The sequence below is a fragment of the Peromyscus eremicus genome, chromosome 8b (assembly GCF_949786415.1).
Source record: "Peromyscus eremicus chromosome 8b, PerEre_H2_v1, whole genome shotgun sequence".
Taxonomy (NCBI): Eukaryota; Metazoa; Chordata; class Mammalia; order Rodentia; family Cricetidae; genus Peromyscus; species Peromyscus eremicus.
This window is the reverse complement of record NC_081424.1, coordinates 54,956,412-54,983,743: the sequence shown is the minus strand read 5'-3', so window position 1 is coordinate 54,983,743 and position 27,332 is coordinate 54,956,412. Positions and strand designations below refer to the sequence as shown.

The window sequence follows — 27,332 nt, the reverse complement described above, 5'->3', positions numbered from 1 at the left end:
CGGCATTTTCAGCCCCTCCCCACCCCCCCACCCCCGCAATCCCTTCTTCCCAGCGTGCCTCGCGGTTAGCGGAAAGTGGGCAGCGGGCGGGGCGTGTTACCCAGCAGCCCGCGCGGCGTCGCTCGGGCCTCTCCACGCCGTGGTCCCTGTCGTGGTGGCCGCCGACCGGCCTCGGAGCGGAGATACCGTTTGTGTGCGGTGTTAGCGAGCTTGGCCAGGTTCCCTAAAGATGGAGGGTCCTTTGTCCGTGTTCGGGGACCGCAGCACCGGGGAGGCGATCCGCTCCCAGAACGGTAAGGACGAGAGCGTGCCGGGCCAGGCCCGCGGCGGCGCAGGCCGAGGCCCAGTCGCGGTCGGGAGGCCGGGGCCACCGTCTTGGCACCGTGAAGTGCCCCGAGGAGAGGCCCGGGCCCAGTGCGGCCCTCACCCGCGGGCCGGCTCGCCGCCATTGCGCCCTTCCGTGTAGGCGGAGAACGGTCGGGAGCGCAGCACGTTTTTGGGGGGAAGTGCGCGGGATGGGTGTGGGCGTCCACGCCCGGAGTGAGAGCTGAGTTAGCATTGATTGATGCTGAGCTCCAGACCTACTGGCCTGCCACGCCCCACGGCCCCTTTGTTCAGGTTGTAGCCCGGTTGCAGCATCCCTGACATGACCGGAGAAGAGTAGTTTGCAACCCGTCCCGCTTGCTCCTGAGGAAATGCCCGCAGATTTTAGGTGGTCCCTGCGTTGCTTCCCTCCGGCTGGCTGGCCGGGTTCTTGGATGTCCAGATCTTGCAGTTGACAGCTGCTCCCAGTAAAACTTAACGGATTGCAAATTGAACGTTAGTAAGCGACACTTAGCTGCCATTATCGTTGTTAACGTTAGTAGGAATTAACACGTGGTGAGCTGTAGTTGAGCCTGCTTTTGAAAGCATTTAAGGTCTTCGAATCGTGGTTATGTTTACTAATTTTTTTATTAAAGCCTCCCCCCCCCCCCCGAAATACAATCACTACTCAGATGGACTATCTACTATTCTTATTAAAACTTGCTAGAGTCTGAAGGAAAAGTCTGAGGTGTACCTTAAAATTTTTCTTGAGGGGCTGGAGAGATGGGTCAGTGGTTAAGAACACTGACTACTCTTCCAGAGGGCCCGGGTTCAGTTCCCAGCACCCACATGGCAGCTCACAACTGCCTGTAAATCTAGTTCCGGGAGATCTGACACCTTCACACCAATGCACATAAAATAAATTTAAATAAGTTATTTTAAAAAATGTTTTGCAATGAACAGTGGCAGGGATTACTCTTTGGAAGATTTATTTTATTTTATTTGAGACAGGATTTCTCTGTGTAGCTTTGGCGCCTGTCCTGGAACTCGATCTGTAGACCAGGCTGTCTGAAAACTTTTTGTAACATTTGACATACTCAAAATAAAATAGTTAAGCTTCACTAGCCCTTAAATAGGTGGGTTCCCCCCCCCCCAGATTTGTAGATTTGAGAAAATCATAGGTGGTTGGATGTCTCTTGTTTGTGAATTGTTCTGATTTTTTTTTTCCCTATCTACAGTTATGGCTGCAGCTTCTATTGCCAACATTGTTAAAAGTTCTCTTGGGCCAGTTGGCTTGGATAAAATGTTGGTGGATGATATTGGTGTAAGTATATCTAACTGTTTTTGGTTGCTTTGATAAAAATAATTTCAAAAAAACCTCAAAATGGTTTTCTCTGTAAAGTCTTTGTTTCTACTTAAATATATTAAAGCTGAGTGTATATTTCACAGGATGTAACCATTACTAATGATGGTGCCACCATCCTGAAGTTACTGGAGGTAGAACATCCTGCTGCTAAAGTTCTTTGTGAGCTGGCTGACCTGCAAGACAAAGAAGTTGGAGATGGAACTACTTCAGTGGTGAGGCACTACCTGGGAGTGGCTAGAGAATAGTCACTATTAAAATTGAATCCATGACAGAATCCTTTGCTTTAGGTCAGAAATAAGTCACGTGTTTATGGTCTCACAAACATTTGAAAACTAATCATTGTAATTAGTTGGTGCAATTTAAGTAGGAAAAGAACTTAGATAGTTGAATATAAGCTTGTTTTAAATACTAGGGTCTGATGAATTTGGGGGCTTATTTTCAACCCACTTGCCATGATAATGTTTACATGTAGAAAAGAGTTTCTTATTTAAAGAAGAAAGTGTTACCAGGTTTGGGCTTCTTTGTTTGTTGTTTAATACTTTTGAGTTTTAAATGTGGGCAGGAAATCTTGGAAATTCAGAATAGAAAGTTGAAGAAGTTAATTTGCTACCATACAGTGCTAATAGCTAGTCAGCAAACATGGTTAATAAAACACACTTGAATTATCCAGCATACTGGTATAATACTGTTTAATGAGGAAGCTGTTAACTCTAGCTAAACAGATTGTGGGGAAATTTATTTAGAGACTTAACTTGGCCTTAAAAGACTGGAATCTTATGATCCTAAACAGTGAAAATGGCCTTTGTCTAACTTGTTTAAAATAATGTGACTTAATAAATACCTTAATTCCTCTCAAAAAAAGATTGACAGATTCTTTTGGGGATTTTTTTTTTTTTTAATTCAGGAAAGTGGTTTTTAGTGTTCTATATTTTAAATGATTTTAAGATTTAATTAAACATACTAGAATAGCAAAAATCATTTCAATTGTTAGATATTTAGCTTTTATTGCATTCAGTCTCTAAATGTAATGGATATAAATTCTGTGGCTGATATGTAAAATTAAATTTAAATTATAAAATTAAAAAAAGATATATTTAAAATAAAAACAATTAAATAAATTCTGTTGTGCTGGGGTTTTAGCATTTTTCTGGTGTTTGTGGCTTGGGCCATTTGCACAGAATACTTTGTAGTGGTCTCCATTTTATATTTTCAGAAAGCTGCCACTCACTTGTCTACTGTGGCTAGTTAATAATGCTAGGTCATAGCTGGGCATAGTGGTGCACGCCTTTAATCCCAGCAGTTGGGAGGCATTGGCTGGTGGATCTCTGAGTGAGACCAGCCTTGTCTGCAAAGTAAGTTCCAGGACAGCCAGGGCTACACAGAGAAACCCTGTCTTGAAAAAACAAATAAGTAAATAAAACAAAAATAATGACGTTAGGTCATTTTAATGTTTTTCTGTATATACATTGTGCCATGAATACTTAAAGCAGTATTTAATCAACAGGTAATTATTGCAGCAGAACTTCTGAAAAATGCAGATGAACTAGTCAAACAGAAGATTCATCCAACATCAGTTATTAGTGGCTATCGGCTTGCCTGCAAGTAAGATTACATTCAAAGAAAATGTTACTTTGTGTAGTGGTTGTAGTCTGTCTTAATGTTGTGACTAATCTTAAATAGGAAATGTCGTGTCTTCGCGTTCAGGTGGTACTGTTTGAAGTACTTAGCCCAGTGTGCTGCTTTTTTCCCATTTGACTACCACATTTTCTCCTGATAGATTTTAGTGGCTATGCTTATGGGATAGAGGAAAGGTGCCGTGATCTGAAGAGGGAGGACTTTTCAGTGTCTTCCCCCTATATGAAATGGCTGAACAGAAAACTATTGCCTGTGACATTCGATAGTGTGTTAAGCGTGGTGAAATGCAAAACTTCTGAGTGATGTATCTGTATTTTTCTTTCCTGTAACAGGGAAGCAGTGCGCTATATCAGTGAGAACCTTATTATTAACACAGATGAACTTGGAAGAGACTGTCTGATCAATGCTGCTAAGACATCCATGTCTTCCAAAATTATTGGAATGTATCCTTAAATGTTCCAGTGAAATTTGGCCCACCTTTCACTCTTAAAAATAAGGCTAGGTTTCATAGAATGTCAATTTTATGCAATAAAATTTAAAATGCTAGGCTAATGCAGATTGATCTTGTTAGAGAAAAATGGCTGAAACTGCTGCTGCCTTTCCAGCCTTGCCATGGCAAAGGGTGAGGTGAGATGCAGGTGGAGGTAAATGTACACACGGCACCTTGACTGTAGGAATAGTACTTTCTTCTGTTGGTGAATTACTCCCAAGTCTGTTGTTGTCTTTAACTCTTGTCTCAGAAATGGAGATTTCTTCTCTAATATGGTAGTGGATGCTGTACTTGCTGTTAAATACACAGATATGAAAGGCCAGCCTCGATATCCAGTCAATTCTGTTAATATTCTAAAAGCCCATGGGAGAAGTCAGATAGAAAGCATGCTGATCAATGGCTATGCACTCAATTGTGTGGTGGGATCTCAGGGTAAGTAAGGTTCAGCGGTATTTGGAAATTGAGACTACTACAGTTCAGTCACTTTGTTTGGTTTGGTTTTTGTCTGTGTTTTTCATAGTGTATATCTTAATAGGCTTGAATAGTTGAGATAGGGAGCTGGGCATGGTGGCAAGGGCATTTAATTCCAGCACTGAGTAGTGGTGGGTAGGCAAGTCTCTGAATTTAGGGGCCAGCCTTGTCTACATAATGAAACCTGCCTTTAAAATAAAAAAATAAAAAAAAGAATTTGTGGTGGGTATAGATTGAAAGAATTGTGTGCCCTTGCAATCATCAGACTTTCCTAAGGTTTAATGTAGTTACTTGCCGTCTAAATTTGGTTTATGTATAACATGAAATTTTTTTGTTATGGTTTTAAGGATAACTGTCTTTTATGAACCCTAACATTGTTATAGTTGACCTTTTATTCATTTACAGGCATGCCCAAGAGAATAGTTAATGCAAAAATTGCTTGTCTTGACTTCAGCCTGCAGAAAACAAAAATGAAGCTTGGTGTACAGGTGGTTATTACAGACCCTGAGAAGTTGGACCAAATTAGACAGAGGTATGTGGGGAGAGTTTTGCCTGTGAAAGGATGTTTGTAAATCAACACTTGTACTTAGTAGAAGAAGCATGTTATAAAATAATAATTAGTCAAGCAGGCATGGTCTAGCTTTATGTGTCTGAAGCAGGTGGATCATTTAAGCCAGGAATTGTGGTCAAAATGGGCAGCATAGTGTTGCCTCAAGTGTTCGGTACTGGGTGGCTGCTGTGGTTCTCACCCGAGATGCTGTGTGCTAAGGCGATGTGACACAGCTGGCGGTGCCGACTGCAGCTGCTGTGACGTCACTCTAGCAGACATGCTTTCCTCCATTGTACTCTTGGGCATTGCTGTTGTGTAGTTGGCCTATCGCTGACCAATATGTCCATTATGTGAATGGGACATGGCTTTAATAGTTGACTTTTAATCTCTTCCATTTGCTTATGATTTTCATGGTACATGTTACTGCCTCCTAGCAGGTTCATCTCAGACTTGTTAAAAATGTCCACAAATGAGCCAGGCAGTGGTGGCACATGCCTTTAATCCCAAGAGACAAGGACAGGGATTTCTGTGAGTTTGGGGCCAGCCTAGTCTACAGAGCGAGTTCCAGAGCAGCTAGGGCATCACAGAGAAACCCTGTCTTCAAAAAAAAGAAAGAAAGAAATGTCCACAGATGAACTCTGATTGCCTAACTGTATTTTGCTTCAGGAGTCCTTGGCTGTACCTTCCAGGAACACAATTTTATAAACTCTTACTTTTCTGGTCAAGCTGTCTGTCCTTGACAGATTACTTATCTCTAGTTTCCGTCTCTGAAGTCTTCATCTTTTCAGTCATTTTCGCATTAACATTGTAGGCTCATTTGAAAACAATAAATGTTGACAATCATAGCCTTAGCTCAGAATATTGAAGCGTCTTCACCATCTGCTCTTCAGCATATTCTTATAGACCTCTCATGGGTCTTCATTCTTTGGTCTTATATAACTTCTGCTGGTTCAACTCTGAACCACTTTTTGTTATGTGTTTGTTTTTTGAGACAGGATTTCTCTGTGTAGCCCTATCTGTCCTGGAACTCCCTCTGTAGACCAGTCTGGCCTCGAACTCACAGAGATCCGCCTGGCTCTGCTTCCCAAGTGCTAAGATTAAAGGCATGCACTACCACTGCCAGCGTGAACCACTTTGTTATCCCACTATGTAAGGCTGGATTTCTATCTTTCTTGCTTGTCTTGACTTGATACAGCTTCAGCTTTAGTGATGCTGTCTTTGGATTGTCCTTAATAATAAATCTATTGCATCCTTAAGGTGGGAGAGGGCACAAGGTGATGGGTTTTTTGTGGGTTTTTTGTTGTTGTTTTGTTTTTGTTTTTGTCACCCTTAATTAGGAACTCAAATTGTGGTTGAAAGAGCAAGTGTTATTTTCAAGTCCTTGAAATTAACACAAGTTGGACTGATTGAACTTACAGTCTTAGTGGGAAAGAATAGTTAATATAATGTGTAACTAGTGAAAGTTACAGCTGCATTATTTAAAATGCTGAAGTTGTTCATTTTGGTATTTTCTCTGTAGAGAATCAGATATCACCAAGGAGAGAATTCAGAAAATCCTGGCGACTGGGGCCAATGTTATTCTGACCACTGGTGGGATAGATGATATGTGTCTGAAGTATTTTGTGGAGGCTGGTGCCATGGCTGTTAGAAGAGTTTTAAAAAGAGACCTCAAGCGTATCGCTAAAGCTTCTGGAGGTATGTGTTCTTCCAGCCTGAGACAAACTACTTAGTAATATATGTGACTGGGTCAAAGGTCTTTCAGTTGTAGTATTGGTACTAAGTTTCAAAAAGTTTTTTTCTTGTGGTGGTGCTCTAATGGAGCCATCCCCCCCCCCCAGGTAATTGGAAAAGTTGTTTAATGCTGAGTTTGTTAGAAATGAGTAAACTGATTTTATCTCAAAAATGACAGTTTTGTCTTGTGTTAAGTTGTAGTGGCTTGTCTGTAACCTTGAAATAATGCATTGCTTTTCTTATAAGGAAAACCACTAAACTGAAACCATGAAAAATATGTATCATTATGACTCTTTCATACAGCAAGTATTCTGTCCACACTGGCCAATTTGGAAGGTGAAGAAACTTTTGAAGCTACAATGTTGGGACAAGCAGAAGAGGTTGTACAGGAGAGAATTTGTGATGATGAGCTGATCTTGATCAAAAAGTAAGAACTACTTTTGGTTTTTCGAGACAGGGCTTCTCTGTGCAGTTTTGGTACCTGTCCTGGAGCTTGCTCTGTAGACCAGGCTGGCCTTGAACTCACAGAGATCCGCCTGCCTCTGCCTCCTGAGTGCTGGTGTTAAAGGTGTGCACCACAGCCGCCCGGCAAGAACTACTTTTATAAGTTACAAAGCGATGGAGATTCTGTTGTTATAATTCTTTCCCATTTATTTGCTGCTCTAGTCTCTCAGTGGTAGGAGCAGTTATACGCATGGGATAAAATATACTGGGCCATTGTAAATTGGGATGAAATGTGTTTTGTCTCTTCTACATGGTCCAGACATTGTTCTTGGTGCCTTATGTTTAAATGTGAACAAGATTTAACCAAGGGTGTTTGTAGTTAATATTGTTTTCATTAATTAAAAAACACTGACTTCACTTTTTGTTTTTTTTGTAGTACTAAAGCTCGTACATCTGCATCAATTATCTTACGAGGAGCAAATGATTTCATGTGTGATGAAATGGAGCGGTCTTTACATGATGCTCTTTGTGTGGTGAAGAGAGTTTTGGAGTCAAAATCTGTGGTCCCAGGTGGAGGTGCTGTAGAAGCTGCCCTGTCCATATACCTTGAAAACTATGCAACCAGTATGGTAAGGGTGGATTCAGAAAGGCGGCCTAGGAGATGGTGGTGTTGGGTAGACCTGTTGGGACCTACTGCTGTGTGCTTTGTTTTCTTTCCTGAAGACACTGCATGTCTTTCTTCCTAGGGATCTCGGGAACAGCTTGCTATTGCAGAGTTTGCAAGATCTCTTCTTGTTATTCCTAATACACTGGCAGTGAATGCTGCCCAGGACTCCACTGACCTGGTTGCCAAGTTAAGAGCTTTCCACAATGAGGCTCAAGTTAACCCAGAACGTAAAAATCTAAAGTGGTGAGTATACAATGTTCCATTGTCCACTGTCATGAGTTCATCATAGTACCTTTGTTCCTCTCTACACCTTTGTGAAATATTTGTCACATACTGAAACATTACAGGTATCATTGTTGCTTGGTACCTATCTGATGGTGGCTGCTGACTTTTAGCAGTGTTGTGTTCTAGGTGTAAACTCTGGATTCCATCCTGACACTCTGGGTAGTCTATAGGAAGTCCACGAGGATGATCTTAGATTATTCTTACCCTTTTCAGGCAGCCCCCTCAGCTTACAGTGAATATAGTCTCAGAATGGTGTGTCATTACATCATCTGGTCCTTATGAGGACTTCATAAAGCATACTTAACACCAAGCAAGACAACTGTGCTGTCACTAGGCAAAGGAATCTTTTGGCCACCAAACTATGCACAACTTGGCTGAACATAATATCAGCATGCAACATGTGACTATTTGCTAATTGTTGGGCAGATAGGTTTCTCTGCTACACTACCAGCTTTTCTATTCCCAGAGGTACACTTGTTAGAACTCCCAGAGTCTTCTGGACTAGAATAGCTGGAACACTCCACATCAGCTTGGAAGAGGTCATTGAATCAGATTTTCACCGTTACAGGATTGGTCTTGATTTGATTAATGGGAAGCCACGAGACAACAAGCAAGCAGGGGTGTTTGAACCAACCATAGTTAAAGTGAAGAGCCTGAAGTTTGCAACAGAAGCTGCAATCACCATTCTTCGAATCGATGATCTGATAAAATTGCACCCAGAAAGCAAAGACGATAAACACGGAAGTTATGAAAATGCCGTTCACTCTGGAGCCCTTGATGACTGATTGGATCTCCCTTTTATTTATAGCAGTGCCAGGTGCAATGTCTTAGCCTTGGGTGACTCACATTAAAGTTCAGCAAGCTGTCCACCTGGGTTCCTGTCCTCACTTTGGTCCTCTGATTTCACCTACTATCTAGTGTTTCACTGATTTAACAAGAACATTCAAGGCTGATGGCTGTCAGGCAGGTCATCCTCTCTGAACACACATTGCTATCCCCATCCCACCCCCAATGCACAGGGCTGCCACACCACGTGTCCCGCCCATTCTCTCAAGGTTGTGTAACAAGGTCACTAGAATCCTACAGCCAGATGCTCCCAGAGGATGGCCCAAGGCAATGGCTCCTCCATCGATGTTGACCTATAGGAAAGGAGAGGATCTTAAGTCAGTCTTGTGTGGACACAGGCTAACACCCCCAGTCTTATCTTTCTCCTCTCAGTGTTAATGCTAGCAAACCACCCTTTCAAACTCAACTTTCACTGTAAATACTGCCTGTGACACCTCTGATCCCTTGTTTCTAGAATGTCCCGTTCATTTGTTATGAACATACTTAGTTTTTTGCTCCGCAAACCAACAAATCAACTGAACACCTGGCAGAAACAAACTTGGATTGTGCAAGTTCATTAGCAAACAGCACAACTTGGTCCTGTTGGTTACCTTCTCGGGGTTTAATCCAAGTTCTTTAGCTATTGCAACAGAGAGGGCTGCGTAGGCTTCATTGATTTCAAATGCGTCAACATCTTCTAGGGTCCAGCCTGCTTTGGCAACCTACAGGAAAAATGAAGTTAAACCATTAGTTATTGACAGATACATGATGTATGGGATTCTGGAAACTGCTACTATGAAGTTAGGTGTGTCATGGTGGCTTCTACCTGTGTCCCAAGGGTTCAAAAGGCTAAAATCAGCCTACATAATGTTCCCATAAGAGCGGTATGATGGACTCCTTTAGTGACACACCACAGGGTGGAAGTTACTCTCTAGCTAGATAGAGAGTGGCAGGCCTGTAGTCTGGGCATTTAAGAGGCTGGATAGGACAACTAAATTTGAGGCCAGGTTGGGCTATGTAGAGCAAGGCCCAGCCTCAAAACCGAAATGTACTTTCTCCCTAAGGTAGAAAGGAAGTCCAAACTGTCCTGTTAGGTGTAATACAGAACATTTGGATCTAGTATTTTTTAAGTTTGAACTTGCAGAGAACTGCAGGTAAAATGCTTTGAATAGCACTTGAGTTCAATCCTAGAACCCGTATTTTAAGAAAGCCAGGTTTAGAGATAATCCCAGTGTTGAGGTTGGGGTGGGCAGGTCTTAGGGCTAAGAGGCAGCAAATGAAACCTAGTGGTGCAAAGTCAAAGCACCTCCTTACATTCGAGAGTGGAAAGGTTTAGAGTGGAGGTTTAAAGAGTGCTTACTGCAGAGCGCACACTTGACACCATGTACATGCACACAGAAAAGTGAAAATTTAAGAGTTAAGGTCACTGCTGAGGCTCACTGTAACCTCAGCATTTGGGAAGCTACTAGGTAGAGGAGCAGTTCAATATCCTCTGCCTACACAGTTTGAAAGCAGCCTGGGCTTCCTCAAACTGTCATACATGTGCCCAAGTGTGTCCACAGACACACATACTCATTGCTAGAGAGACTCACAGCTTGCTTGATGGCTGGAATTGGTCCTACTCCCATAATGGAAGGCTCCACACCAGCCTGTGACCAGGAAACTATTCTTCCTAAAGGTCTCAGCATTCGACTCTCGGCTTCTGTCTTCTTCATAAGAACCACAGCAGCGGCACCATCGTTCATCCCTGTAAACAGGTGACCTGGTTTCTACAGTGCTCTTTGTACAGTGCTCTTTAACCCCAGGTTTAACCCAGGGCCACCTCTTCTACCTGAAACTATTAAGCTACTGACAAGTTAGCAAAGCCCTTTGCTGTGATTCATCAGACTGCATAGTGTACTCAAAAATGGGTCAAGTCTGGAATATGGTGTCGACCATACATTATGAGATGCCCCCAATAGCTATGGAGACGAGGGGGACGGGGCGCCGAGGAAGAAAGAAAACTGAAGGAACAAGCCAAGGCCTTACAGGTACTGGGACTTCCTGGAATTGGAAAAGTATGTAGTGGATGAATATAGGGTTTACTTTTCAGATAGTGTCTCACTATGTAGCTCTGGCTAACCTAGCATTTATTACTTAGACCAGGACGACCTTGAAACCAAAAAGATCCACCTCCCTTTGCCACCTAAGTGCTGGAAGTAAAGGCCTGTGGTACTCCGGAGTTTTGGGTTTTTTTTGGGGGGGGGGGGTTGTGGGGCGAGGAAGGGTAGCGTCCATACAGGGTTTCTCTGTGTAACAGCCCTGGCTGTCCTGGAACTCAAAAAGATCCACCTGCCTCTAACTCCCAAGTGCTGGGATTAAAGGTGTGCACCACCATACCCAGCTACTCTGGAGCTCTTATATATCTAGTCTAGATGTCAAGAAAGCAAATCACCTCAGAACAGATAATAATCAACACTATAGAAAGGACAAGCTTTTCCATAAACCCAGCTTTAGGAAGCATTTTGTGTAGAAAGATTCATTTGGTAGACCTCACCAAAGTCTGTACTTTCCCCAATGCCCTTCAGAAATTGAACCTGTTGCATTGGCAGACGTGACGGTTCCCGTCCCATCAGTAAGAAAGTAAGGTTTTAGCTTGCCCATGGCTTCCATGTTACTCCCATGGCGAGGAAACTCATCAATTTTCACTTCAGTAAGACCTGAAAAAAGTAAAACCAGTTACCTGGGATGAGGACAGAGAAGTCAGAGAGCTGGGATTGGGGACGTCTCAGAAACAAGAGGATTCATATTTGGTAGAAAGGTTTATTAACATTTACCCACTTCCATTCCAGTAGGAATTACTAGAATTACTACATGCTACCCCATGAGAACTCTTCATGAGACAGTCTGGCTGTGTTCCAAATCCACAGGCCTTCCTAAGGACAGAGGTATTTGTATTGTATGTACATGGGTTTGTGATTGCATTGAGCTGGCTAAAACTGAGTGGGTCAGGAGTAGAACAATCCATCCTCTGTGAGCTGGGCATGGATGTCAGTTATTGATATTGTCTGCAGATTCAGAGCATGGACAGTGCCCTAACATGATGTGTCCTCTGCAAATGGGATGTGAGATGCACATGGGAGCAACTGGAAAGGCTTTATTTAGATTGCATAGGAGAGTTGTGTCTTCCTGACAACCACAGACTGATGCTCCACTTCTCATGGAGCCCACTGGATGACACACACTGCAGCTGTGGACAGTTTGAAGATGACAGTTTCCCATGTGACCATATCCCGTGTAGACAGTATTTTCCAGCCAGGTGTGGTGGCTCACCTGTAATCCCAGCACTCAGCAGGCACAAGCAGGAGGAGGGTAGCCTGGTCTACATAGTGACCTGTAGTTCATCCAGGGCTACACAGCAGGACCATGTCTCAGAACACCACATCACCATCTGCTCGCTCACATTCACACTCACATTCAGATGTATAAAGCCTACAGTTTGACAACTTGTAAAGACCAGTTCACAAACGGCCCTACATAGCATCCTTGCAGGTGTTATTGATGCCTGCAAACAGGCTCATGTTTACTGTGCTCTCCACACTCACCTTTTCTGGAAGACACCAACACTGGCACAATCTCCTTGTCAAAGTGGCCAGCTTTCTGTGCACGCTCTGCCCTGTTCTGGGACAGAACTGCAGCCTGGTCCTGGGCTTCTCTGCTCACTTGCCATTTCTTGGCTACGTTTTCAGCTGAGGAGGAGAAAAGGCAAAAACAGCATATTCGTGAGCTGGGTTTTGGTAGCTCAGATAGTCACATTTAACCAGAATTAACAGTACACACCAGCAGGCCTCTTGGTAGGAGGAGAGGCACTGCTCTGCAGGCTGGTTCTGCTGTCCTGATAGTGGACCTGAAATCCAGTGCCTCTTGAGAGGCATTTCATTTCTTTCTCTTCCTTTTTCTTTTTTTCTGTTTCCCCGAGACAGGGTTTCTCTGTAGCTTTGGAGCCTGTCGTGGATCTCACAGAGATCTTCCTGCCTCTGCTGGGATTAAAGGCTTGTGCCACCATGCCCAGCTTTTCTTTCTCTTTTCTATATAAGGAAGTGTAAACTTCCAGAAATCAGTATCCAGATATACCATTGATATTTTTACTCCATTTACCTGAATATTCTCTTTCTTAACCACCTGAGGGAAAGATGGAAATACAATTCCCTTTTACCTCTGAATTATATCATTATAATTGAACAAAATATTTACAGATTATTTAAAAACAGAATTGGGCTGATGATATGTCTCTGCAGCAAGATAAAGATGCTTGCTGCCAATGCTGAAGACCTGGATTCCACAGAGGGAGAGTAACTGCAGGTTTACCTATAACCTCCAGACAATCACTTTAGTACTTGCATACCTGTGTGCCCACGCACACACAAATATAGATTTTAAAACCCTTTTTAAACAATCAGGAAATTTAACATCAATACTAATTCTTAGCTCATCTTCAAAGTTGATCTATTTTACTATTAAGTCTTGAGAAAAGAAAAAGCCAAGTGTGGTGATACACGCATTTAATCCCAGCACTTGGGAGGCAGAGGCAGGTGGATCTCTGAGTTCCAGGCCAGCCTTGTCTACTGAATGAATTCTAGGACAGCCAAGGCTACACAGAGAAACTCTGTATTAAAAAAAAAGAAAAAAAAAACTTTTGTAGAATATTATTTTAAGGTGTGTTACTTTTGTTTATGTTGCATTTGTTGAACTCTGTGATGCTGTGTTACTGTGCCTGTCTAAAACACCTGATGGTCTAATAAAGAACTGAATGGCCAATAGTGAAGCAGGAGAAAGGATATATAAAAGGAGAAAACTGGGAGGAGGATCAAGGAGGAGGAGGAGAACTCCAGGGACCAGCCATCTAGCTACACAGCAAGCCACGGAGTAAGAATACGAATTACAGAAGAGAACAGGAAAAGCCCAAAGACAAAAGGTAGATGGGATAATTTTAGTTAAGGAAAGCTGGCTAGAAATAAGCGAAGCTAAGGCCAGGCATTCATAAGTAAGAATAAGCCTCTGTGGGTGGTGGGCCCCCAAAAGAGCAAAAACAAACAACAAAAAGCCAATGAAATAGACTAGTGAGTCAAGACACTTGTTTTCAAGATGGATGATCTGAGTCCAATTTCGTAGATCCATATGTTGAACAGACAGAAACACACACACACACATACACACACACACACACACACACAGAGAGAGAGAGAGAGAGAGAGAGAGAGAGAGAGAGAGAGAGAGAGAGAGAGAAGAATCACCAAGTTCGCTACCACACCATAACAGATTAGCAGGACAGCCTTCAGACTTAGAGCTTCTGCAATAACACCGTCACGTGCTCTCGTCAACCTCTTTCTTTAAAGCTGGTGTGTGCAGCCGCATCAGCCTCACCTGTAATGCCCATGTGGTAGTTGTGAAACGCATCTGTGAGACCATCACAGAGGATGCTGTCAGCCAGCGGCATCTCCCCCATCTTGACTCCTGCTCTCAGGTGAGCCAAGTGAGGGGCCTGGAGACAGGAAGTAAGAACAAGTTAGACTTGGTTGTCATCAGCCCTCTCCTTAGGATCCCACTCAGACTCAGAATGGTCTGCACAGTGCTTCCTCCCTCTTCATTTACCCATCAAGCCCTTCTCCCCACTACCTGCTTCCCCAGGTCAGAGCCTGAAACCTCTTGGCATTAGCAGACAATCCCACCTGCCTTCTCTTAGCAATCTATTCCTCTGTAACTTGCCCGTTTCTCTCTCAAACCTGTCCATTCTGTGTCTTCATTCCTTATGGTTTCATTTTTTTCCTTCTAGAGAAGTAAGCATTACCTAAGGAGATGGAATAAAAACCAGAATCATGTACCTACTTTAAAAAATGTTATGTGCGGGTGCCTGAATGACTTTATGGGCACCAAAGAGACCAGAGGGTATTGGACGCCCTGCTGGACTATGGGCAGATGTGAGGCCCCTGACAGGGATGCTAGGAACTGAACTTGGGTCCTCTGCAAGAATAGTACAAGCCCTTCACTACTGTTCATTGCTCCAGCACATCCAATATCTATTCTGATAGGAGACAGAGTATCCACAGGGAGAATACTCAGGTTGCAACATGAGGAGGGTTTTCGAGAAGTTATTCTTAACTTCCAGCATTTCAAAAGCAGCCAGCACACAATGGAAAGGGTAATAATGGGCAAGGAGTCAACAGAGGTGAATCAAAGTACAATGATATCTAAGAGTGAAAATGACATAATTAAACCCATAATACCATATGCTTATTGTTTTCAAGAAGCAAAGAAGCAAAAGCCATACATTTAAGTGGCAGCTCTGGACATCAGTGTTCCCACCTGTAAATTGGGAATAACAGCACTGACACCATGTTGGCTTGTGTGACCACACACAGCAGCCCTAGGTGCAGGCCTGCACTTTACTACATCCAACCAGAAGGACTCCATTCACTTTGTGACCTTTGGCCTCCTCCTGAGCTCTGCAGTTGCTGAGCTCACTGATCTCTGACCAGTGGCTCCAAGGTCAGACCTGGAGCTGCCTCCACAAGAAGGTACTGTTCCACTGCAGGGCCAGCTTGAAGGACAGACAGCACTGGGTGACACAGACCGGAATGGCCAGCCTCCTGGACAGGGCAGCTCCCTGTGATCCTCGGCCATGTTCTTTCCTTTGGTTTTTGAGGTGAGGTCTGGCTGTGTGATCTAGGCTGGTCTTGAGTTTCTGGGCTCACGCGCTTCTCAGCCTCCTAAGCAGCAGGGACTGGGCATGCTTCACCATGGGTGGCTTTTACATGTCCTACCCTCTAGAAGATCAACAAGGTCTGGTCCCTGGGGTCCCTCCTGATCAAGGGCCATGACAAGAAGGTTAAGGGGCAACATGTGACTCGACTCTTCCTCACAGAGGGAAAGCAAGTCCAAAACAAGCTAGCCTATTTCCTGTTTCCCTCTGGTCATGCCCTGAAGTGGTAGGGATCTGTCCTGCTGAGGCTCCTTGTGCTCTGTGTGCAGATCATGGTCTTGATTATTTGTGTGTGGACTGTTCTGAGCTCTGGCTCCAGGTCAAAAGGAGAAAGAACACTGCCTAGGGATGTGCTGTACCCTGGGCTGATGAGCTGTGTCTAGGAGCAGGCTGCTCGAGGTGCTCAGAACCCTACCTGACTGGTGTGGGCAGTGATAGGTGGATTTCTGTGAATTTGAGGCCAACCTGGAATACATGGGGAGTTCCAGGCCAGTCCAAGCTACACAGGACCCTGTCTAAATTCTGGGGGCTGGGGAAGTGGCGTGGTGGTACACACCTTTGATCCCTACACTCAGGAAGCAGAGACAAGTATCTGAGTTTGAGGCCAGCCTGGTCTACAGAGCAGGTTACAGCATAACCACGGTTACCCAGAGAACCTGTCTTGAAAAACCAACAAATAAGTGAAACCAAAAGGGGAAAAAAAAAGAAAAAGAAAGCAAGGCAGTGTCAGTGAGATGGCTCAGTCATACAGGCACTGGCACCAAGACTGATGACCCGAGTTCAATCCCCGCAACCCACCTGGTGGAAGGAGAGAACCTACCCCAGCAGTTGTCCTGACTCCACCTGGTGTGGGGGCATGTGTCCGCTTCCCAGTAATATGGGTGAGAAATGTGTTGTATTTACTATCATTTCTCTTTTGAGATTAAAGGTGTGCCCTGCCACACCCAGCCTCTATTATTATTTTTTTTTTAAAGAGGAGAATGGCAGTAGTGCATGATAGGAAACAATCTCCCATGGAAATGAAAAATGTGACAATATTTCAAGTGGAAAATCTGGGGACCTAACCAAGATTTTGACATAACCAAGCAGTTGCTCCTTTGTTGAACTATCTAATTTTTATTCTTTGATAATAAGTGGAGGAGTTGAATTATGAATCTGGATGATTCAGGTGGCCTTCATGACCTTGTCAACTTTGTAAGGATGACACCTCAGAAGTTAGTCAATGGCCTGTGAAATAGTCTTTTTAGTGTTCTCAAGATGAATTTCCTGTAATAGACACGTTTATTAACTTTTTGAGCATGATAAAAAGGAGCTTTTAAACCTTTAAAGTTGTAAAGAAGACAACTCTTAAAAGAAGCTTTGGCCAGGTGGTAGTGGCTCATGCCTTTCATCCCAGCACTCTGGAAGCAGAGGCAGGAGGATCTCTGAGTTCAGGACAGCCTGATCTAGAGTGAGATCCAGGGCAGCCAGGGCTACATAAAGAAGCCCTGTCTCAAAAAATCAAAATAAATAAAGGAAGGAAGGAAAGGAGAGAGAGAGAGAGAAAGTTAAGTTTTGGATACTTGGAAAATATCCAAAAATTTAAAAAGGTTTTTCTGGGCACAGTGGCATATGCTTGTAATCTTAGCACTCAGGAGGCAGAGCTGGAGAGGCAAGCACTTAAGGCTAGGTTAGACTACACAGCAAGTACTAGGCTAGCCTCGGCTGCATAGTGAGCAGGGACAGCAAGAACTAATCTTGTGGGTTCCTTTCAGAAAACACTGTATGCTTCTGGAACAACAGCTTAGAAAAGTTATCCTCTGCCTCCTCCACTGCCTGGCTGACAGGCTGTTCTTCACATCGGATTTCTCATCCAACCTGGAGAACAGTGAACATTCATTCAGGCAGGGGTCCAGGCTGAGTGGCTTTCTGTGCTCCTCAGCAGGACATGCACCCTGGCTGAGGAGGAGGGTGGGCACCTCGGCACTTACCTTGCTCATGTTCTCCATGCCTCCTGCAACCACAATGCTGGAGTCGCCTATGGCTATGGACTGGGCTGCAAGGCACACGGCTTTGAGGCCTGAGCCACAGATCATCTGGCAGCTCCATGCTGGAACCGAGTAGGGGATCCCTGCCCCCACACTGGCCTGTCGAGTAGGATTCTGCCCACAACCTGGAACAGGGAACACGGGAGCCTCTAAGCCATCAGGGGAAAGGTAAACATCGGGGACAAGTGAGGGCTGAGTCAAGGAGATGGCCTGCCGCCCCCAATGCCTTCAGGCAGCTCAGTTCTCCAGCAGCACAGAAGCCTGTCTCCCTCTCTGCCTGCCACTCTAGACCTGGGACAGAGGCCACCTTGTGCAACTCCTCCACAAGCAAGTTCCCAACACCTTAGGACAGAACCTCGAGACCTTCCTCTCTAGAGAGGGCCAGACTTTTCCTCCTGGTCGGGAAGACACATAGTTAAGACCAAGGATAACAGCCTGCTAGTTCTGCTGCCTGTAAGCACAAGGTGTAATTCAGACTTGTAGAGCATTTTGCTCCCAGAGGCTAGGCATACGACACTCAGAACAAAAAGGAGGGTTACTACTCACTATACTGTGAATAGAGCATATGTAACAAATTATATATAAAATCAGGCCATTGCAGTGGTTCACAACACTCTTTGAGCTTAGGCAGGAGATCATACACAAAGCTAACCTGGGCTATACTCTTAAGTTTGAGACCAGCATGTATTACATGGTCAGTTTGAGGCCCACATGTACTACATAGCAACTTCTAGGTCAGTCTGCACTACATAGTAAAGCTGTCTTAAAAAAAAAAAAAAAAAAAGTGGCGTGGGGGTTGGAGAGATAACTCAGTGGTTAAAAATTCTTATAGTCCTCGCAGAGGAATTGAGTTCTGTTCTCAGCCTGTAACTCTAACTCCATGGTACTATCACCCTCTCTTTGCCTCTGTGGGCATTTCTCTCAAGTACTTAAACTCATATACACATATACATAGTTAAAAGTATAAAAAATAGGCGGGTGGTAGTGGTACATACCATTAAGGCAGAGGCAGGTAGATCTCTGTGAGCTGGAGGCCAGCCTGGTCTACAAAGAGAGTTCCAAGACAGCCAGGGCTACACAGAGAAATCCTGTCTCAAAAAACCTGAAATAAATAGCCGGGCGGTGGTGGCGCACGCCTTTAGTCCCAGCACTCGGGAGGCAGAGCCAGGCGGATCTCTGTGAGTTCGAGGCCAGCCTGGGCTACCAAGTGAGTTCCAGGAAAGGCGCAAAGCTACACAGAGAAACCCTGTCTCGAAAAACCAAAAAAAAAAAAAAAAAAAAAACCTGAAATAAATAAATAAAATCTATAAGCAACACGTATATGTTACATATTATATATACACACATATACATATATATAATATATATAGCAAAATAAGAACTGATAAATGCCTTTTTTTCTTTAACTGAGGGTACTCTCTTCAGTTAGAATAAATATAAAAGTAGCAGAAGGCCAGGGAAGTTCGTTCTTCACATACCCAGGATATGCAGGACCAAGAAAGGCCACTGTGGAATGCTGGAGTTGGAGGGAATCACCAGCCAAGGACTTACCATTGCCCCTCCCAGCCTCAGAACAGAGGCTGCAGATAGCAAAGGCTCCCATTCTCTTTGCCACACATCCTGTGGAACCAGACAGCCAGAGGGACCTGAGAACTTTACCTTCTGGCTCAGTTCAACTGTAATTCACTCCTTAAGTATTCCTTTTCTCCTCTTTAATTTTATTCTTCCATCTCTCAGGCTGGTTTTGTTTTTTCTGTACATTGCTCAGGTTTTAGGCCTTTTGTGTGTGTTTCTTCACCCAGTTTGCTGTTCTTCACCACACTCTTTGGACACGCCTTAAATAGGATCCTCATATTCCTATGTGCCTCCCTCTCACCTTCTCCTCCTTCTCCTCTTATTCTTTTTATTCTTTCTCTTCTTCCTCTTCCTCCTCCTCTTCCTCCTTCTTCCTCCTCCTCCTTCTTGCCCGCCCCCAGACAGGGATTCTCTGTGTAGCCCTGACTTTCACTTTGTAGACACCTCAGACTCAGAGATCAGGTTGCCTCCCGAGTGTTGGGATTAAAGGCATGCACCACCATCACCTGGCCTTCTTCTCTTTGTTACTTCTTAATTATAACTTTCAGTAGCTTTAACAGACTCTGAAATCTATGGACAGTAACAGTCTCAACTTTCCCCTCCCAGCTACTCACCTCGATTTTTTTTTCAAAGTTAATCTAATCCTTAATCCTTACCCACTCTACCTTTACAAAGTCCATCTAAATACTTCTTCCTACCCATGCTCTCCTTTCCAAGTCCATCTACCACTTAATCCTTATCCTTACCCACCCCATTTCCCTCCCACTCCTAATCTTATTAATTGAAATCCAATGCATTCCATAGTATCTTTGGTTGTTCTCCAAGTTACTGACGTCAAAGGGACCACTGTTATTAATTGGCTAGTATGATGATTGCTTAATGAAACTACCAAACATCTCTTGTTACTCTCCCATAGAATAATATAAAGCTTATGTCAGGCATCCAGAGCTTCTGGTCTGAGGAATTATTTTCTAAACTACACACTCAACACTGCCATATCCAAGTCCCACTTGAACACTGCAAATACTTCAACTGAAAGAATATAGCTGATTTAAAAGAAAAAAAGCAGGCAAGCAAAGAAATAACACCAGATACCTAAAATCTCAACACAGGAATATAAGAAACATAAAAAATATAAACTGGGAGGTGATGGTGCACTCCTTCAATCCCAGCACTTGGAAGGCAGAGGCATGTCTACAGAGCTTGTACCAGAATAGCCAAGGCTACACAAAGAAATCCTGTCTCAAAGAACAAAAATGAAATTCAACAAAAGCCAAAAAACATAAACAAGACAACATAATTCCTCTAAAAAATTAACCCTAAAACAATGGTATCTAGTGAGAGTGAGTTAAATGAAACCCCAGACATAGACTATTACAATCATATTCAAGAACACAAATGGTTGAATGAAACAAGACAGGAGATGGATGGATGGATGACAGGAATTCAACAAAGAGATAGAACTGGTGAAGAAAAAGCAACCTAAATTCTGGAAATAGAAAATGTAATAAGTTAGATTAAAAATAGATGCTGAGCAATGGTAGCTCACTTCTTTAGTCCCAGCACTTAGGAGGCAGAGGCAGGTGGATCTCTGAGCTCAAGGCCAGCCTGGTCTACAGAGCGAGTTCTAGGACAGCCAGGGCTACACAGAGAAACCTTGAAATATCAGAAAAAAGACCAGAAGAGAACTATTCTTGTCACACTATAATGAAAACACTTAATATACAGAATAAAGGAAGTAAATATAAAACATCAAGAGAGATGCACCAAGTCACACATGAAGGCAGACTCATCAGATGACACCAGATTACTCAACTGAAAGTATTTTATTTTAACTTTTATCTTGTATGCGTTGGTGTGAAGGTGTCAGATCCTCTGGAACTAGAGTTACAGACAGTTGTGAGCTGCCATGTGGGTGCTGGGAATTGAACTCCGATTCTCTGGAAGAGCAGCCAGTGCTCTTAACAGCTGGACCCCTCAGCTGAAAGTTTACAAAGCCAGAGGGCTTGGAAAGATACATAGCAAGTTCTGAAAGATAAAATGCTGCCAACCTATAATACTATACCAGTAAAACTATCTGTTATAATTAAAAGAAAGATAAAAACCTTCCATGACAATAATAGACTAAAGGAATTTATGGCTATTAAGCCAACTTTACAGAACATACTTGAAAAAAATACTTAGAAGAGATAAACAAATTCACCCATGCAGCCACAGGAAAGAATAAACCAAGCTAGAATAATACCAGGCAAGAGAGAAAGAGAAAAAACAAGCAAACAAACAAAACCACTAAAATTCAACAAAATGGCAGGCATCAATGAGCACCTTTCAAAAATATCTCTGCATATTAATGATCTCAATCCCCCAATCAAAAGACTCAGACTAGTAAACTTGATTGAAAAGCACGAACTATCTGTTGCCTCCAAGAAACACATCTCACCAAAAAAGCCAGACACTACCTTAGTATGGAAGAGGGAGCTTTGGATTTTTAGATGTGTGTGTTTAATTTCTTGAGCACAGGAAGTTAGAACGGACCCGTGAGAGGGGGAGAGGAAGAGGTCTTAGGGGGTGAGGGGCTATTAGACACAGGTATATGACAGTAAAAGAAGGAATACTGGGGGCTAAAATTTTAACCAGGGAGAGGGATGGATAATGGGGAGAGGGAGGGATGAATGAAAAACCCTTATGGGAACAACTACTCGGTAAGCTAATTTAAAAGTACATTTTAAAAGGGAGTTTGAACAAAGATACCCTATGGAAGTGGAGCACACTTTCTCTAGAAGGCATGGGTTGGTAGTGTAAACCTGGTCAAAGCCCGTGGCTCAGGAAATCATAAACCCTAGCTGAGGGAACCTGAACTTTGTTCCCAGCACTCATGGCGAGCAGCTCACAACTGCCTGTAATTCTAGGTCCAGAGGATTCAAAGCCCTCTTTTGGCCTTCACAGGCACCCTCACATATGGATGCATGTATATATACATACATGCACATATATGTGCACACAGATAGACTGAGATGCACTAAACAAATAAAAATGCAGAGACAGCTGGATCTCTGTGAGTTCTAGGCTAGCCTGGTCTTCATGGTGAGTTCCAGGACAGCCAAGGGTATACCATGAGACACTGTCTCAACAAACAAATAACCTTCCCCCAAAAAAGAACCACCCCTCCAAAACAAAAAACAAAACAAAACAAAACAAAAAACTAACCAGCACAACACACTATTTGTTAGCCCCACACAGAAACTTATCACCTTTAAATGATAACTTTTTATCCTTGTCCCTAAAGTATCAGGTTAATATCGTAATATAAAATGCAGTGCAACTTTAAAAGTCCAAAGTCTTTAAAAATATCAGTGTGTTTAAAAGTCCAAAGTCTCTTTAAAAGTCCAAAGTCACTTAACAGGGCTTCCTAAAAATAAAAATAAAAAGCAAATTATACACTTAAATATTCTTGCTGGGTTTGGTGGTGCATACCTTTAATCCCAGCACTCGGGAGGTAGAGGAAGGTGGATCTCTGAGTTTGAGGCCAGCCTGATCTACAGAGCGAATTCCAAGACAGCCAGGGCTACACAGAGAAACCCTGTCTTGAAAAACCATAAATAAATAAATAAATAAATAAATAAATAAATAAATAAATAAATAAAACAAAACAACCACACTTAAGTAAAACCCAAATCTAGTAGTATACATCAAAATCTCATAGTTCAGGTCAGACAGCCTTCTGGGATGCAAAGGGCTTAGGCGTCCACTGCTCTGCCTTTCACCCCACAAGGTTTCCTGCTGCTTCTAGCTCAGTCCTTACCTGCAGCTCTCATTGGTAGACATCCCACACTCCTGGCATCTCCAATATCCTGGAGTCTCTGTTCCACCTGAGGCTTCACCTTCAATAATTGCCTCTCAGAGACTTTCTGTAAAGACCAGACCATGCCAAAAGGTGCCAAGCCTCACATGCTCTCCAGCACCCCTCAAAATTGCATTTTCCATGCCTTCAAAACTAGTACCAGACAACTACTCCTAGATTGCTGAATCTCATTTGCAGGTCAAGATGTAGCCTGGCCCCACTTAGGCCAGCTTCTGTGTGCCCACCCTAGGGAAACACTTCCTTATTGTCCTAATGAACCATGAAGGTTTCATCTCCATGGTGAGGATGGTCTCTGCTCACGCTGAGTCTTCAGCATCATCCTGATCAGCAAACAGACTCTCAATCAAAATATCACATGACTGACCCCAGGCCCAGTTTATGATAAACTCTCCCTCTGAAATCTCTTGAGCTAGGCATCCACAGTCCACATTTCTTACAGCATTACTGTCTTCCAAACTTCCACAAAAATGGCCTAGTAAGTACTACAAATAGCAAGGGATTTTCCAGCCTAAGTTTCCAACATCTTCCAAGTTCCTCCCAAAAGGCAACATGGCCAGCTTTTGCACAGCAACAAACCTACTCCTGATAACAATTTCTATTTTAACTAGTAAATACCTGACCTGGTGATAAAATATCCTAACAACCTGCAAATGGGCAAGGTCTCAGACAGAGTAAGAACAGAAGTTGGTTTTGAATACTAACAATTAACAGAAATTGGTTTTGAATACTAACACTTCAGGATCCAAATCAATTATCAGCATGGAATGGTCAGTGGTCTGGTCTACAAACCCAGCAGGAATCAGAGGTCAAGTGAAGGCATTCTTAGACTCTGCTGTCTTCTTCCAGGGAGTGATGAAGCTCCCACGAGTGAGGAACAGCCTATCTCATGACAAGAGGACAAGAGTATACCTGTTCTGCTACAGCCAGCCTTCCTGCTGCTGGCACAGTGCTTTTACTAAATGTGTGGCATTTTCGGGGCATGTGGCGCACTATGCATACTCTCCTATGCACCAGCCTGGCCTTGCTTCTAACAATGCAAAGGCATTGTACAGATCCGTGGTCTAGAATCATCAGCTTAGGGAGGAGGGGGGACAGACAGAAGGATCCTGGCAGAGGGAACTCTGAGCCAAGAAATGTCCGGTGGGTGAGTGTATGTGTGAGAGAGTGTGCCAATAAATGAGCCTGACTTCTCCTGGGGTTACTGAGGAGTTACCTGCCGCCAAAACGTGTCCAAATATGACCTCGGACACCTCTTCTGGAGCCACCTTGGCCCTCTGCAGGACTTCTTTGATGACAGTGGTCCCCAGGTCGTGGACAGGCACAGTAGACAGGGCACCATTGAAGGAGCCTGTAACGGAATGGGGAAGAGGGACGGTGTCTGAACCCAGAGCACACGGAGGACCCCCAAAGAGGAGGAGGAGGAGGAGGAGGAGGAGGAGGAGGACACATGCGACAGGGACGTTAATGCTTCGCCAAGGCCAGAGCTGCCCAGGGCCTGAGCTCAGACCGCCAGTGCCTTGCAATTGCCACCATGCAGGAGAGCTGTCGGCCAGGTACTCTGTGCACCTGCCGGGTAGCGGGTGGGAGGCCTTCGGGGACACCCACCTATGGCAGTTCGGGCCGCTGAGACGATGACCACGGGCTCGGAACCTGCGTTCATCCTGTTGCTCCGCTGGCGTCTGCACAGCTCTGGCTGCAATTGAGGAAAACTTTGCTGAGTCCTGCTGAGTCCGGCTGAGCTGGGGGTGGAGCCTACAGCCGCCCCGCCCCGCCCCGGCTCAGCACCCCGCCTCTCCCCTATCCCCCAGGCTCAGGGAGGGCCAGACCATGGCGGGGTGTGTGTGTGTGTGTGTGTGTGTGTGTGTGTGTGTGTGTGTGTGTGTGTGTGTGTGTGTCTGTGTGATGTAGGCAGTGCGGGTGTGTGTGTGTGTGTGTGTGTGTGTGTGTGTGTGTGTGTGTGTGTGATGTAGTGATGTAAGCAGTGTGTGGTCCTGGGGTAGAGACCTGGGGATTCCTGGTGTGTAGGTTGGGGTGGGCGTGGTCAGCGTGCAAAGGCCCAAGGTGTTCGGGAAGTCTCAGGCTGTGGACTTCGGACACATGCAACGCACTCCTCAAATCTTTCTCGGTACCATAGGGGTCACAGTCCCCTTTTTCACATCGTGAGTTCTGTTTTTGTGTATTTTTGAAGCAATGAGGGTGACTAAAAGTTTACCTCTGGTTCAGCTGGGAATAGAATTCCCCTGGCAGAACTCTGCCATGAGCCAGAGGGAGCATGATACAGTGTCAGTCAGCTCACGCGGACTTCCTACAAGGGTGCCTGGGCACTATAAACTGTAGTTCACTTGGATGCAAAGAACTTGTCAAGGAGAGAACCCCAGGGGCCTAGGATGGGTCGCTTCTGGAAGGTGCTCTGTGGATCCTCACTGAAGGTCCCTTAGGGCCATGGATCACTGCTGTTTAAAATACCCGTGGAGTGGCCAAAGTTAGAATTTGCTAGCACTTTCTACCTTTATGAAGTTAGAAATGGGCCTGGGTCCTGTGTGTCGTCCTGTCCTGTCCTCCCCCTGAAATCCCCCCACCTCCACCAAAGGGTCACACAATCCACAGTATGTGGGCAAGCCAAAAGTGTTATTTCTACAGAGGGCATAGGACTGTGTTAAATTCTGCAGGCTGTGGTTGAGGCTAGGCTTTCATTCCTGACAGGAAGGACTCATGCTTCACTCCAGCTGGCTAGAGCTTGGCCTCACATTTTTTTTTTTCTGGAAGAATAAATATTTTTAAATTTATTTTATGCATATCAGTGTTTGTTTTTTTGCCTGCCTGCCTGCCTGCATGCATGTATATGTACCATGTATGTTCCAGAATCCCCAGGTAGGTCAGAAAAAGACTTTGAATCCCCTGGAATGGAGTTATGATGGTTTTGAGTCACCAAGTGGTTGCTGGGAACTAACTCAGGTCCTCTGTAAGAATAAGTGCTCTTAACCTGTGAGCTCTCTCTCCACCCCCAAAATTATCCCCCCCCCCTTTTGAGACATGATTTCACAAAGAAGCCATTAGCTGACCTGAAAGTCACGATGTAGATCAGGTTGGCCTGGAACTTAGAGATCCACTTGCTTCTTCCTCCCAAGTGTTGGGGTTAAAGCTGTGTGCCACCACGCCTAGCCTTAGCCTTACATTCTGATGTCACTGGCTAACTCAAGTGTAACTTGAGAGATGTAGCCTTGAGTACATATTGTTATCTGAGAAAAATGCTGACTGGGGAAGGGACTTTTGCCAGGTGATGTCATTTCTAGTTAAAGATGGAACATCCTTGATCTCATTTAACCTTTTGATAGAAAAGAGAACATTTTACTTACATTTCCCACAATGCCTTGTGTCATGCCTCTTGCAGACCTACTCTGACTATCCTTCCCACCCCTGACTCCCTCACAGGTCAGCTGCAAGGCCCCCAACATTCTGAAAGGACAGTCATTTGGTTTGCATCTGCAGCTTCATGCCCTTTCCATCCCATTTCCCCTACTCTGTGGCCGTCCCTCAGTCCCCTTTGTGGGCTAACTGTAACTTCCCCATTATTCAGCTTTGCAGCAGCTCCCGGGAAACATCATGTCCAGCCCAGTTACCACCCATTATGTTGGCAGCTCTGAAATCCTTTTATTTGCTATGAGCAGACAGGCTCTATTTAAATTTCCTAGGATTAGACTTCAATTCCCAGCACCCACATGTCCTTACAACTACCTGTAACCTCTAGCTGCAGGAGTATCCGTGGCCTCTGGCTTCCTCAAGCTCTGTATTCACATGCAATGCCCCCGCCCCATTTAAAAATGGGGCTAGAGAGATGGCTCAGTGGTTGAGTACTTGCTGCTCTTGAAGAAGACCCAGGTTCAGTCCTAGCATCCACATGGTGACTCACCACTCCAGTCCCAGGGGATCTCCGAATGTGCAAACACAAACATGGGAACACATATATACACACAAATAAACCTGGGCTTGTTTCTGCCAAATGTTTGTACAGTTTGTATTGCAAGTTCCTAAGGCAGAGGCAGGACATGTTCCTGATGTGTAGTGCTAGCCTGCAGTGGCTGACTGCTGTGGAATGTTCTGTATGGCAAATGTGTTGCTCTGATTGGTCAATAAATAAAACACTGATTGGCCAGTGGCTAGGTAGGAAGTATAGGCGGGACTAACAGAGAGGAGAAAAGAAAGAACAGGAAGGCAGAAGGAGTCACTGCCAGCCGCCACCAGGACAAGCAGCATGTGAAGATGCCGGTAAGCCACGAGCCACGTGGCAAGGTATAGATTTATGGAAATGGATTAATTTGAGCTATAAGAACAGTTAGCAAGAAGCCTGCCACGGCCATACAG

The 27,332-nt window shown here is 44.3% G+C and overlaps 2 protein-coding genes and 2 non-coding genes across 5 annotated transcripts; 3 read left to right on the top strand and 1 right to left on the bottom strand.

Moving 5' to 3' along the window:
* The first annotated feature begins 78 nt into the window (after nt 1-78).
* Nucleotides 79-8,809, top strand: Tcp1 (t-complex 1). Its single transcript, XM_059272833.1, has 12 exons — nt 79-293; nt 1,542-1,627; nt 1,753-1,881; nt 3,174-3,271; nt 3,637-3,747; nt 4,045-4,226; nt 4,671-4,797; nt 6,335-6,510; nt 6,850-6,973; nt 7,427-7,619; nt 7,737-7,900; nt 8,511-8,809. Exons 1-12 carry the CDS (start codon nt 230-232, stop codon nt 8,725-8,727), a joined length of 1,671 nt encoding a protein of 556 aa, XP_059128816.1. The 5' UTR covers nt 79-229; the 3' UTR covers nt 8,728-8,809.
* On the top strand, nt 3,413-3,549 carry LOC131918931 (small nucleolar RNA SNORA29). Its single transcript, XR_009381150.1, has one exon. It is a non-coding gene; the product is annotated as a small nucleolar RNA SNORA29 (small nucleolar RNA).
* On the top strand, nt 7,189-7,315 carry LOC131918930 (small nucleolar RNA SNORA20). The gene has a single exon (XR_009381149.1). It is a non-coding gene; the product is annotated as a small nucleolar RNA SNORA20 (small nucleolar RNA).
* On the bottom strand, nt 8,688-26,194 carry LOC131918645 (acetyl-CoA acetyltransferase, cytosolic-like). 2 transcript variants are annotated; one of them, XM_059272835.1, is made up of 10 exons: nt 26,033-26,194; nt 24,576-24,663; nt 24,184-24,318; nt 17,477-17,658; nt 14,171-14,288; nt 12,352-12,495; nt 11,344-11,466; nt 10,360-10,514; nt 9,379-9,489; nt 8,688-9,081 (listed from the first exon to the last, which is right to left on the bottom strand). In XM_059272835.1, exons 2-10 carry the CDS (start codon nt 24,628-24,630, stop codon nt 8,911-8,913), a joined length of 1,194 nt encoding a protein of 397 aa, XP_059128818.1. In that variant the 5' UTR covers nt 24,631-24,663; nt 26,033-26,194; the 3' UTR covers nt 8,688-8,910. The 2 variants fall into 2 exon arrangements, with proteins under 2 accessions (XP_059128818.1, XP_059128817.1); XM_059272834.1 differs by lacking the exon at nt 26,033-26,194 and having other exon boundaries at nt 24,576-24,695.
* Between the last annotated feature and the right edge of the window lie 1,138 nt (nt 26,195-27,332).